Genomic DNA, 14,242 nt, shown 5'->3' on the forward strand with positions numbered 1-14,242 from the left:
CTCCATAAATTGTGCCTTCTGTGAGGAGAATTCCTAACATGAACAATTACACTATATATAAAAAAGTATGTGGACATCCCTTCAAATTAGTGGATTCGGCTATTTCAGCCACACCCTTGCTGACAAGATAATATTTTTTTTTAGCACACAGCCATGCAATCTTCATAGAATTGCCTTACTGAAGAGTACAGTGACTTTCAAAGTGTAACTGTCATAGGATGCCACCTCTCTAGTCCGTCAAATTTCTGCCCTGCTAGAGCTGCCCCGGTCAACTGTAAGTGCTGTTATTGTGAAGTGGAAACGTCTAGGAGCAACAACGGCTTAGCAACGAAATGGTAGGCCACACAAAGTCACAGAACTGGACCGCCAAGTGCTGAAGCGTGTAAAAAATATAGTCTGTCCTCGGTTGCAACACCCACTACCGAGTTCCAAACTGCCAATTTCCACTAGATGTTGGAACATTGCTGCGGGGACTTGCTTCCTTTCAGCCAAATTCAAAAGTATTTATTTATATAGCCCTTCTTACATCAGCTGACATATCAAAGTGCTGTACAGAAACCCAGCTTAAAACCCCAAACAGCAAGCAATGCAGGTGTAGAAGCACGGTGGCTAGGAAAAACTCCCTAGAAAGGCCAAAACCTAGGAAGAAACCTAGAGGGGAACCAGGCTGTGAGGGGTGACCAGTCCTCTTCTGGCTGTGCCGGGTGGAGATTATAACAGAACATGGCCAAGATGTTCAAATGTTCATAAATGACCAGCATGGTCAAATAATAGTAATCACAGTGTACAGGTCAGGGTTCCATAGTCGCAGGCAGAACAGTTGAATCTGGAGCAGCAGCACAGCCAGGTGGACTGGGGACAACAAGGAGTAATCATGCCAGGTAGTCCTGAGGCATGGTCCTAGGGCTTAGGTCGTGAGTGAGTGAGTGAGTGAGAACTTAAATTCACATAAACTACTGCAGCATAAATACTGGAGGCTGAGACAGGAGGGGTCAGGAGACACTGTGGCCCCGCCACAAGAGCATTAGTGAGGTTGGGTACTGATGTTAGGTGATTAGTAGCTTTCTCCTGGCATCCACCAAAGCCAGATTCGTCCGTCGGACTGCCAGATGGTGAAGCGTGATTCGTCACTCCAGAGAACGCGTTTCTACTGCTCTAGAGTCCAATGGCGGCAAGCTTTACACCACTCCAGCCAACGCTTGGCATTGTGCATGGTGATCTTAGGCTTGCGTGTGGCTGCTCAGCCATTGAAACCCATTTCATGAAGCTCCCAACGTTATTGTGCTGACATTGGATTGGCCGTAGACCATGCTGGTCATTTATGAACATTTGAACATCTTGGCCATGTTCTGTTATAATCTCCACCCGGCACAGCCGTGGCACAGCCGTGGTGAAACTAATAACAGACACATTCTTGTATTTTTCTTGTCTATATTGAATACATTATTTAAACATTCACAGTGTAGGTTGGAAAATATATGTAGGTTGGAAAATGTAACCCCTCGGCTAATCTCACGCTCGTCGTAATGACTGGACCAGGGCGCAGCGTGCGTAGAGTTCCACATATTTTTTATAAATAGAAACTCAATAAACAAGACAATAAAGCACAAATGAAAGGTGAAGCTACTGGTGTGCACACAGGCAACTAACTGTAGACAAGATCCCACAAATCACAAATGAGGAAATGGCTACCTAAATATGATCCCCAATCAGAGACAACGATAAACAGCTGTCTCTGATTGGGAACCATACCAGGCCAACATAAACCATTAATCACCTAGATGACCCACCCTAGTCACTATCACGCCCCAACCAACATAGAGATTAAACAGCTCTCTATGGTTAGGGCGTGACAGTACCACCCCCCAAAGGTGCGGACTTCGACCACAAAACCTGACTCAATAGGGGTGGGTCTGGGTGGGCATCTACAAAGGATGACACAGGGCGTCAGGGGTGGCTCTGGTGCGGGGCGAAGTACCCACTCCGCTCGCAGATACATCATCCTCCATGGTGGCTCTGGTGCGGGGATCTTTGCCGGAAGCTCCGGACCGTGGGTCGTTGCTGGAGACACCGGACCGTGTGTCGGCGCCGGACCGTAGATCATCGCCGAAGGAACAGGACCGTAGATCGTCGCAGGAGACTATGGACTGCAGACCGTTGCTGGAGGCTCTGGACTGCTGACCGTCTCAGGAGGTTCCGCACTGTAGAACGTCTCAGGAGGTTCCGCACTGTAGAACGTCTCAGGAGGTTCCGGACTGTGGACCGTCGTTGGAGGTTTCGGACTGTGGACCGTCGTTGGAGGTTCCGGACTGGGAACCGTCGCCGGAAGCTCTGGACTGGGAACTGTCGCCGGAAGCTCTGGACTGGGAACTGTCGCCGGAAGCTCTGGACTGGGAACTGTCGCCGGAAGCTCTGGACTGGGAACTGTCGCAGGAAGCTCTGGACTGGGAACTGTCGCAGGAAGCTCTGGACTGTGGAGGCGCACTGGAGGCCTGATGCCGGTACAGGTGGCACCGGGCTGATGACACGCACCTCAGGGCGAGTGCGGGGAGGAGGCACAGGACGTACTGGACTGTGGAGGCGCACTGGAGGCCTGATGCGTGAGACCGGTACAGGTGGCACCGGGCTGATGACAAGCACCTCAGGGCGAGTGCGGGGAGCAGGAACAGGACGGACTTGACTGGGGAAACACACTTGAGGGAGAGTACAAGGAGCAGGAACATGACGCACCTGACTGGGAAAGCGCACTTGAGGGAGAGTGCGTAGAACCGGCGCAGGATGTACTGGACCCTGGAGGCGCACTGGAGACCAGGAGCGCTAAGCCGGCACAACCCGCCCTGGACAGATACCCACTTTAGCACGACAAGTGCGAGGAGCTGACACAGGACGTACTGGGCTGTGAAAGCGCACTGGAAACCTGGTGCGTATAGCCGGCATCAATTGTACCGGAACTTTAACACACTTCTCAGGACAAGTGCGAGGAACTGTCACAGATGGCATCGGACAGCTATCACGCTCCTCAGGGCGAATGCCGTGCATACCACGCCAAACCAACAGCTCTCTCTCTTCACTCTCCTCCAATTTGTCCAATAACTCCTCGACAGACTCTGACTCACCCCTCAACTTTGCCGACTGCTCCATGTGCCCCCCCAAATATTGGGGTTTCTGTGGCCCACCTCCCCGACTTCGTCACTGTCCCTCTTTCGCTGCTTCCGCCTGCCTCCATGGCGGGCTCTTCTCTCCTGCTATTATGTCGTCCCAAGTCCAGGATGTTCTCTCCCTAATCCCCTCCACAGACCAGGATGCCATTATCTCCCAGGCAAGCTGCATGGTCCGTTGTTGGTGGGATCTTCTGTTACGCTCATCGTAATGAATGGACCAAGAGTAGAGTTCCACATATATTAATTAAATGAAACTTACCAAACAAAAACAAACAAGTACAAACAAAACGTGAAGCTACTGGTGTGCACACAGGCAACTAACTGTAGACAAGATCCCACAAACACAATGGGTAAAATGGCAACCTAAATATGATCCCCAATCAGAGACAACGATAAACAGCTGCCTCTGATTGGGAACCATATCAGGCTACCATAGACATACAATTCACCTAGATGACCCACCCTAGTCACTATCACGCCCCAACCAACATAGAGAATAAACAGCTTTCTATGGTCAGGGCGTGACAGCTAATGACTTCTCCAAAAGCGAATTGGAGTCAGGAGTCAGCTAACCTGGATTCCAATCAATGAGACAGATTGGAGATGTTGGTTGGAGCTGCCTTGCCCTATAAAAAAATACTCACAAAATCTGAGTTTGCTATTCACAAGAAGCATTGCTTGATGTGAATCATGCCTCGAACAAAAGAGACCTCAGAAGGCCTAAGATTAAGAATTGTTGACTTGCATAAAGCTGGAAAGGGTTACAAAAGTATCTCTAAAAGCCTTGATGTTCATCAGTCCACGGTAAGACAAAATGTCTATGAATGGAGAAAGTTCAGCACTGTTGCTCCTCTCCCTAGGCCATCCTGCAAAGATGACTGCAAGAACACAGTACAGAATGCTCAATGAGGTTAAGAAGAATCCTAGAGTGTCAGCTAAAGACTTACAGAAATCTCTGGAACATGCTAACATCTCTGTTGACGAGTCAACGATACGTAAAACACTAAACAAGAATGGTGTTCATGGTAGGACACCACAGAAGAAGCCACTGCTGTTCAACAAAACATTGCTACATGTCTGAAGTTTGCAAAAGTATACCTGGATGTTCCACAGCACTACTGGCAAAATAGTCTGTGGACAGAGTAAACTACAATTGAGTTGTTTGGAAGGAACACACAACACTATGTGTGGAGAAAAAAGGGCACAGCATACCTACATCAAAACCTCATCCCAACTGTAAAGTATGGTGGAGGGAGCATTGAGGTTTGGGGCTGCTTTGCTGCCTCAGGGCTTGGACAGCTTGCTATCATCGACGGAAAAATGAATTCCAAAGTTCATCAAAACATTTTGCAGGAGAATGTTAGACTACCTGTCTGCCAATTGAAGCTCAACAGAAGTTGGGTGATGCAACAGGACAGCGACCCAAAACACAGATGTAAATTAACAACAGAATGGCTTCAACAGAAGAATATACACCTTCTGGAGTGGCCCAGTCAGAGTCCTGACCTCAACCCGATTGAGATGCTGTGGCATGACCTCAGGAGAGCAGTTCACACCAGACATCCCAAGAATATTGCTGAACCGAAACAATTTTGTGAAGAGGAATGGTCCAAAACTCCTCCTGACCGTTTTGCAGGTCTGATCCGCAACTACAGAAAACGTTTGGTTGAGGTTATTGCTGCCAAAGGAGGGTCAACCAGTTATTAAATCCAAGGATTCACATACTTTTTCCCACCCTGCACTGTGAATGTTTACACAGTGTGTTCAAGAAAGACATGAAAACGTATAATTGTTTGTGTGTTATTAGTTTAAGCAAACTGTGTTTGTACATTGTTGTGACTTAGATGAAGATCAGATCAAATTGTATGACCATTGTATGACCAATTAATGCAGAAATCCAGGTATTTCAAAAGGGTTTACATAAGTTTTCTTGCCACTAATTTGTCATGTAGTGTATACTGTATCTATAAATTACTTTATATGTTTACACTACATCTTTGGCAAAGCCTGCCTCCCATTACAGAGTCATCTGTGAAGAACTTTAAGGTTCTATCAGTAGGCTGACATTCAAAAAAGTATGGTATGTATTTGTTATGCAGGTTTGACCCCAAGTTCAGAATGAAGCATAAGCTCCTTCTCCAGTGTACCTGAGGATTGTCCTCTCTCTTTAGTCTCGGTGCTGGAGGCAGAGGAGGGGTCCTGCTCACCAACATCTTCTGCCCCAATCCCCCCCGTGCTTTAACAGTCTGGAAACAGAGGGAGGAAAACAACGCTCTTAAAACATGAACAATGAAAGTAACAGAGTTATACATGTAGAATTACTTCAATTATGAAAAGGGAACAAGTCACTTTCCCATCCAAACTGTCCTGCTGACCCCACAAAATGTATTAATTTCCCTGAAAATGGACGATACAATTCTAGTATCGTAACTTCCCACCCAAACCGTGGTGCTGACCTTGGTGTCGGAGGTTAGGCCGCTGATTTGCAGTGTCTGCACCGATGCCGGGGCCGTGATGACAATGCCCGTCAACATGCCTGTGGGCTGGCCGCTTTTGGCGGCGCAGGGCTGGCCATTGATGATGCGCACCTGGTGGATGAGCCCGGCGCTGGAGGGCAGCGAGGAGGGGCTCAGCTTGTTGGTCAGCATCACCGGGCCTCGCTGGAGCAGCTGGAGCGCCGTCATCATGGGCCGAAGGGGCGCTGGGGCAATGGGCACGCTGTTGGGCTTCGCCCGGACCTGAGTTGGGAGGATAGGGGTCAGAGGTTAGCCAATCATTCATCAGGTGTCATATTGGAGCTTATGGGTCTTCACAAATGTGTGTAAAAGAGACCGACCAGGGAAAGGTAATTCCAATGTGGTGCTCTGAGGTATCACTGTAGATGGAGGCATACAGTGGGGCAAAAAAGTATTTAGTCAGCCACCAATTGTGCAAGTTCTCTCACTTAACAAGATGAGAGAGGCCTCTAATTTTCATCACAGGTACACTTCAACTATGACAGACAAAATGAGAAAAAAAATCCAGAAAATCACATTGTAGGATTTTTAATGAATTAAATTAACAGGTGCCATTAATACAGGTAACGAGTGGAGGACAGAGGAGCCTCTTAAAGAAGAAGTTACAGGTCTGTGAGAGCCAGACATCTTGCTTGATTGTAGGTGACCAAATACTTATTTCCACCATAATTTGCAAATTAATTAATTAAAAATCCTACAATGTGATTAGTTGAAGTGTACCTATGATGAAAATTACAGGCCTCTCATCTTTTTAAGTGGGAGAACTTGCACAATTGGTGGCTGACTAAATACTTTTTTGCCCCACTGTACTATATAATCACAGTCTCTACTTAACTATGAACACTTAGGTAAGGAAGGTGTCAGTAAAAGTTACAACCCAAAAATTGAGCTGTTAAATGAACCTGCGATAGGTTGTGAAATGTAAGCGGTCATTCATTTCACCATCAAAACCAGAAAAAAATGGTGACCTTGGTGGTTTTGCTGATGTTCCTTTTGGCTTTGCTGGTGTTCCTAACCCTTACAAGCAGGACGTCACTTGTGCTCTTGACAAGGATGGCTGTGTAGTTGAGTAGCTCCGTGGAACTGAAATGATTTTGGCAATGCTATTTACCCATTTTGGGGCATAGTTATACAAGTGAAAGGCAGATTTTTGTTACAACGAAAATTAACAGTTCTAAACTGGATAGCCGCAAATCACAGCGTACAAAGGATTCACTGCAGACACAACTGTCCAAGCTTAGCAAGGAAATTGAGGCTGCCTACAGGCCAGATATGCCAGACTCTGCAACTTGCGAGCCCACTCTGACCTTTCTTGACTCTGAAATCAGAGCAATTTGTTTGTCCACCCAAAATACTGAACAAGACACATCAGAAATTAAGACCACAGTGTAGTGTTGGGTTCTGAGAATATGAAAATATACTTATGTCACTGATGGAGTGCTGAGGTTTAGAGGCTCTACACCAGCGGAACCCAGCGACAACATTCCGCTGAAAAGGCAGCAGGCGAAATTTAAAAATATTTTTGGGAAATATGTAACTTTCAAACATTAACAAGTGCAATACAGCAAATGAAAGATAAACATCTTGTTAATCTACCCATCGTGTCCGATTTAAAAAATGCTTTACAGAGAAAACACAACATATGTTAGGTCATTGCCAAGTAAAAAAAAACAGCCATTTTTCCAGCCAAAGATAGGAGTCACAAAAAGGAGAAATATAGATTAAATTAATCACTAACCGTTGATGATCTTCATCAGATGACACTCATAGGACATCATGTTACACAATACATGTATGTTTTGTTCGATTATGTGCATATTTATATCCAAAAATCGCAGTTTACATTGGCGCATTACATGCAGTAATGTTTTGATTCCAAAACATCCGGTGATTTTGCAGAAATACTCATAATAAACATTGGTAAAAGATACAAGTGTTATTCACAGAATTAAAGATAAACTTCTCCTTAATGCAACCGCTGTGTCAGATTTAAAAAAAACTTAATGGAAAAAGCATAATTTGAGAACGACGCTCAGAACCCAAAACAGCCAGAGGAATATCAGCCATTTTGGAGTCAACAAAGTTAGAAATAACACCATAAATATTCACTTACCTTTGCACTCCCAGGAATCCCAGTTCGACAATAAATGACTGATTTGTTCCATAAAGTCCATCATTTATGTCCAAATAGCCACTTGTTGTTAGCGTGTTCAGCCCAGTAATCCATCTTCATGAGGCGCAGGCACTATGTCCAGACAAAAACTCGAAAAGTTCCGTTACAGTCCTTTAGAAACATGTCAAACGATATATGGAATCAATCTTTAGGATGTCTTTAACATAAAACATCAATAATGTTCCAACCGGAGAATTCCTTTGTCTGAAGAAAAGCACTGGAACGAGAGGTAACTCTGTCGGGAGCGCACGTCATGAGACCAAGGCACTCTGCAGACCACTGACTCAAAGAGGTCTCATGAGCCCCTCCTTTATAGTAGGATCATCATTCAAGTTTCTAAAGGCGGTTGACATCTAGTGGAAGCCCTAGGAAGTGCAACTTTATCCATATCTCAATGTGTATTCGGTAGGCCAAGCTTTGAAAAACTACTAACCTCAGATGTCCCACTTCCTGGTTGGATTTTTCTCAGGTTTTCGCCTGCCATATGAGTTCTGTTATACTCACAGACATCATTCAAACAGTTTTAGAAACTTCAGAGTGTTTTCTATCCAATACTAATACTAATATGCATATATTAGCATCTGGGACAGAGTAGGAGGCAGTTCACGCTGGGCACACTATTCATCCAAAAGTGAAAATGCTGCCCCCTATCCCAAAAAGGTTAAGGGTTATAAGAGGAAGGTATATAGTGTGTGCAACTAAGCTTGGAATGTGTTGAGTGCAGGGAAGCGATTACATGTGGCAGGCATTGGTAAGGGGAGAGAGCCATGGATTGGTGATGGAGGGGGGTTGAGGTCAGGTCAGCTTAAGGGATAAATAAAAGTGTATGGCCGGTATCACTAGTGTCCTGCCTAGCAGTAAAGAACGATGTTTGTACAGAAGGGTAGGAGGAGACTCAGCCTATGAGGAAAGGTTGTGTGAAAATGTTTTTGTCTAATGCAGCTGTATTGAACATCTGGGCACAATAAACTTGGTTAAGCTTTCATTGTGTTCGTAAAGGTTTTTACTTTGAGTATTAGAACCTAACAGTTGGCGTCACGAGCTGGGTTCACCACGATTTGTAGTCAAACCAGAGAGTCCAGATGAGTGGAGCAGGAGCTGGCAACAAACAAGGTAGGCACAGTTCCTACAACTGTTTCCACTCATTTTGATATCTTGGGGAGATGAGAATCGTAGGCTGAACAATTATAGGATACGGACCTAGAGAGCCTGAGTTTATTCGGTAGGCCCATTGTGTAATATAAATATCAAATAAAATCTTATTGGTCACATACACATGGTTAGCAGATGTTAATGTGCTAGTTAGTGTAGCGAAATGCTTGTGCTTCTAGTTCTGACAGTGCAGTAATATCTCACAAGTAATCTAACAATAACACAACAACTCCCTTATACACACAAGTGTAAAGGGATGAATAAGAATATGTATATAAAAATATATGGACGATCAATGGCCGTGCGGAATAGGCAAGATGCAGTAGATGGTATAGAGTACAGTATATACATATGAGATGAGTAATAGGGTATGTAAACATTATATAATGTGGCATTGTTTAAAGTGACTAGTGATACATTTATTACATCCAATTATTAATTATTAAAGTGGCTAGAGATTTGAGCCTGTATGTTGGCAGCAGCATTTTTGGCCTTCCTGTGACATCGGATGATGTAGGTGTCCTGGAGGGCAGGTAGTTTGCCCCCAGTGATGCGTTGTGCAGCCCGCACTACCCTCTGGAGAGCTTTACGGTTGTTGTGATACAGCCCGGTGTAGGGTAGGTTCCATAAGGATAGGTCCCGAGTGGAGGTTTTCCTCTGCGATATCCAGGTAAAAAACAGGTCTAGGGTGGGATCCTTCAAGGATAGGTCCCGAGTGGAGGTTTTCCTCTGCAAGATCCAGGAGTGACAATACAGTGTATGGTAGGTTCCAAATTAGGATAGGTCCCTAGTGGGGGTATTCCCCTGTGAGATCTGTAAAAGGGACAAAAGTCCCAGCTGCAGGGAGTTTTTGTAAGACTAGAGTTCTAGAAGCTAGTGAGTAAAAAAGAAAAGAAAAATGAAGATATTCTAACACTGTTTGAGTTACGTGTAGTAGCAGTAGCAATACGGAGAGAGGTTGGTTTATGCCCTATGGGGAGGGGGTGGAAATAGGAAAACAAAGTGTGAATAATTTTGGTAATGTGGGTTATCAACAACAGTGATATTTGGGGCGCATTACTGGAATAAAACATGAAGTAATCCGTATTCTCCAGTAATACATTTGCAGACGCTATAGTATAGGTTCTAATACAAGGTATTAAGTGCCGTGACCAAATCATTATTATCCGGGGAAGTGGGCAGCGCTACCTTGGAAAATGGTTAATAGTAGGTGTCTATTATAGACGGGAGTGAAGAAATCTAAAACACCCTAGACACAGTCGAGAGAGGTTTGGGAATAACTATTTATATTAGAGGTCGACCGAATAATAGGCATGGCTGATTAATTAGGGCTGATTTCAAGTTTTCATAACAATCGGTAATCAGCCTTTTTGGACGCCGATTATGACCAATTACATTGCAATCCACGAGGAGACTGCGTGGCAGGCTGACCAGCTGTTACCCGAGTGCAGCATCAAAAGGACCTTAAGTTGCTGGATAGTATTAAACTTATCTTATAAAAAACAATCAATCTTCACATAATCACTAGTTAACCTAGTAATATCATCAACCATGTGTGGTTATCTAGCTTGTTCTGTGTTGCATATAATCAAATGTGGGGCCTGTTAATTTGTCATCGAATCACAGCCTACTTCAACTTCGCCAAACGGGTGATGATTTATCAAAAGCGCATTCGTGAAAAAAGCACAATCGTCGCACAAATGTACCTAACCATAAACATCAATGCCTTTCTTAAAATCAATACACAAGTATATTTTTTAAACCTGCATATGTAGTTAAAAGAAATTCATGTTAGCAGGTAATTGTGTCACTTATCTTGCGTTCAGTGCAAGCAGAGTCAGGGTATATGCAGCAGTTTGGGCAGCCTGGCTCGTTGCGAACTGTGTTAAGACCATTTCTTCCTAACAAAGACAGTAATTAATTTGCCAGAACATAATTATGAAATACGCTACGGTTCCATATTCCACTGAAAGAATATATTCCACTGAAAGAATTTCTACATTTTAACCTGCGTGTCGTGATTGCGTTTGGTATGGGGAGACAAAATACATTTATGCACGATGGCACACGCGCGCAGCCGGTTTGGGTTCCATGTTAGCAATGCTTGAGGCACAGCGCTGTTTATGACTTCAAGCCTATCAACTCCCGAGATTAGGCTGGCAATACTAAAGTGCCTATAAGAACATCCAATAGTCTATGAAATACAAATGGTATATGAAATACAAATGGTATAGAGAGAAATAGTCCTATAATAACTACAACCTAAAACTTCTTAATTGGGAATATTGAAGACTCATGTTAAAAGGAACCACCAGCCTTCATATGTTCTCATGTTCTGAGCAAGGAACTTAAACGTAAGCTTTTTTACATGGCACATATTGCACTTTTACTTTCTTCTCCAACATGGTGTTTTTGCATTATTTAAACCAAATTGAACATGTTTCATTACTTATTTGAGACTAAATTGATTTTATTTCTGTATTATATCAAGTTAAAATAAAAGTGATCATTGTTCATTCAGTATTGTTGTAATTGTCATTATTACAAATATATATATATGAAAATCGTCCGATTAATCGGTATCGGCTTTTTTGGTCCTCCAATAATCGGTATCGGCAATGAAAAAATTATAATCGGTCGACCTCTAATTCATATGGCGACATACGGCCCCGATTCTCCAAGCGGAGCTAGAGGATTTTAATAAAGCCATGGAGTCGCTGAAAGAAGCGCACGAGCATTCTACCAATTCAGCTCGAATATGGGGAATTAATAGATGTACTTAGCTACCAAAAGGCTGGGTACGTGAGTACATTGATAGAATTTGTACTTCGGCGTTGATGGCAGGTTTGAAACCTGTGATCAAAACGACAGTTGTGGGGGTTGTGGATATAATAGAGGAAGATGTTTTGAGAGTGGAATATAACTCCGCTCACTTCGCAGATGTGCGAGGGGTTAATACGGCCACAGTGAAAGTCAATAACAGTGGTTTCAATGGCCAAGGTAAGACAAAGAAACTTAGAAAAAAAACATCAAAGCGTAAGGAGATAGATGTGGGACTAAAACAGGGCGCTATCGGACATTGTAAGAATAAGGTGATACTGGAACCTGCTGCAGTCGAAGGAAATGCCGCAATACAAGTGTTTGCATCTTTTACAAAAGAGCAACAACAAATCCTTTTGAGAGTAGCAGGAGAGGAAATGTCACAGGTTCAATCGATAGTGGTTCATAGAGATTACAGTTTCTTGTTTTTATGTGAAGGAAGACGTATGAGATCACATCTTACCCAACTTTTTAGTAGAGGCCAGGGATCAAATATCGCAGATTCCCTAAGATGAGAAAATGGCTAAATTTGCCAGAGGAAAACGTACTTTGGGTTGAAGAATCTAGGCAAAATGTCAGGGGAATGGATTCCAGAGGTAACACATTTTAATTATCTGGCCAAACACTCCTTGCAAACTCAGAAAGCCTTGTTTCTCATGAGACATTTTATGTGGTTTTATTCTGAAATAGATTTCTAGAATGTACGAAAGGGTAGAGGGGTAACGAGGAATTAGCAAAGGGGATACTAAACCTAAAATGAACTTTTTTTTATAGTTAGTTCATAAACATTGTGGTGCAGTGGTTATGGAGAATAGTACATGCTAAAGATACATAAACAATACATAAACATCAAGGGTGGTGTGAAGTCAATATGTTTTTGGGTTTCATGGAACATATTAGTGATCATTGTTCCAGAGTCGGGACTGATGTATATTGACTAAATTATTTGAGAATGTTTTAGTATGTTTATAACTGTAGAAGTGCATTAGGAGTAGTGACTAGCGTGTTATGGGTTCGATGGACTGATATATGTGCAAATGTATCTGTAGCAGGAGGAGAGGTGTTTGAGACAGAATGTTTACATAGGGCTGTTAAGTGGGATGGAACGTGACTGCAGTGAAGATCTGAGGGGGCTCATAAATTAAGGTCATGGTGGTAGAGGGGTATCATTCCCAGAGACTATGTATATTGTTACAGGAGATCGCTCATAGGAGGGAGGACAGCTAACTGTTAAGTTAAATTGAACATTACACATACCCAGGTCATGGTGAGAGTAGAAAAGATAGTGGTAATGGTAAACTTTCAAGAAACCTGTAACTCAGTGTTTTGTTAGATTGGATATTCTTCCAACTCATTAATCTCGTTCCCAATTTCTAACAGCCGGAAAACACTTGACAGATTACATGCAGTAGTTATTCTCACGGCAGTCGCTGTAGGGACCGTAATTGAAGGAGGCTATAGTCATGGGCCATGTTAGTAGTTGCAGGGGTTACTTTAGTAGCATTGTTGGGAAAACAGTTTATGAAGACTCATGGATTGGTAACTGGTAACTGGGAGACCGATGGGAGTACAGGGGAGGCTATTACTTAAATGTCACAAATTAGTGATCTTGCTATAACAGGAGAGTTTACGTTGTCAGGAAATGACCCATGTGTTGCAGTGTGTATGTCCTCAGGTGAAAGCAGCACATAAGGAGCCAGAGATAACTAAGGGCATGGGCTGAATTCTGGAGATTGAGTGTACATCAAGATACACCAGGCAGGGATGTTGGGACAGCGTTGGTCTGATCCACACACAGTACTCCATACAGCACCTGCAGCGGTAAAGATCATCATGTTTCTCCTTGGTGGGTGCATAGTTCTCACGTGAAGTTAGGTCCAGCTGCATAATGGGTGAGCTTGAAGACACCATGACAGAGGAAGCGGGGCTAAAGAGAGAGAGAGAGAGAGACTAGATTCCACTGTAAGACCTGCAGATGGGTTGGGTCTGGGAGCTACTTTAACATCATAGTTGGGATAGCTGCTTTATTGGTTAATGCATCATATGAAAGAGGATAGATGTTGGGGTAATTGTACTCTAAACAACATTTTGAAGGCATTCTTGTGAAAGCATATACAGTGCTGAGTTACCTCAAGAGGATGTGGTGTTGATTAGGGATACGCACTTGCCTATCAGGTGACTTGTCTATCAGGTGACAATGGAGGAGATGGGGAACAAAGTGAAATGACATAGCTTGGGAACATCTCTCGGAACCTGGGGCCGGAAAGGGGAAGACTGAGCGAAAGCATGAGGAGGCTTTTTAGGGCATTCATTTTTGTGGAATCCAGCAGTAAAGTATCCTGAAGGCATGGAGTCAGGTGAAGAGAGAGTGGGAATTGTCATGGTCTCAAACTTTGGTTTTCATGCATATATAATTATGC

At 43.6% G+C, this 14,242-nt stretch overlaps 1 protein-coding gene across 1 annotated transcript in view; it reads right to left on the bottom strand.

Annotated features, from left to right (window-relative positions):
- The window catches only part of LOC139408823 (PHD finger protein 21A-like), a 113,527-nt gene that overhangs the window by 24,314 nt on the left and 74,971 nt on the right, over nt 1-14,242 (bottom strand). The window contains exons 8-9 of the mRNA XM_071153187.1: nt 5,618-5,899; nt 5,309-5,407 (exon numbers count right to left, since the gene is read on the bottom strand). Of these exons, the coding sequence (XP_071009288.1) occupies nt 5,309-5,407; nt 5,618-5,899 (381 nt within the window). The remainder of the gene's footprint in view (nt 1-5,308; nt 5,408-5,617; nt 5,900-14,242) is intronic.

The sequence above is a fragment of the Oncorhynchus clarkii genome, chromosome 1 (assembly GCF_045791955.1).
Source record: "Oncorhynchus clarkii lewisi isolate Uvic-CL-2024 chromosome 1, UVic_Ocla_1.0, whole genome shotgun sequence".
Classification (NCBI taxonomy): domain Eukaryota; kingdom Metazoa; phylum Chordata; class Actinopteri; order Salmoniformes; family Salmonidae; genus Oncorhynchus; species Oncorhynchus clarkii.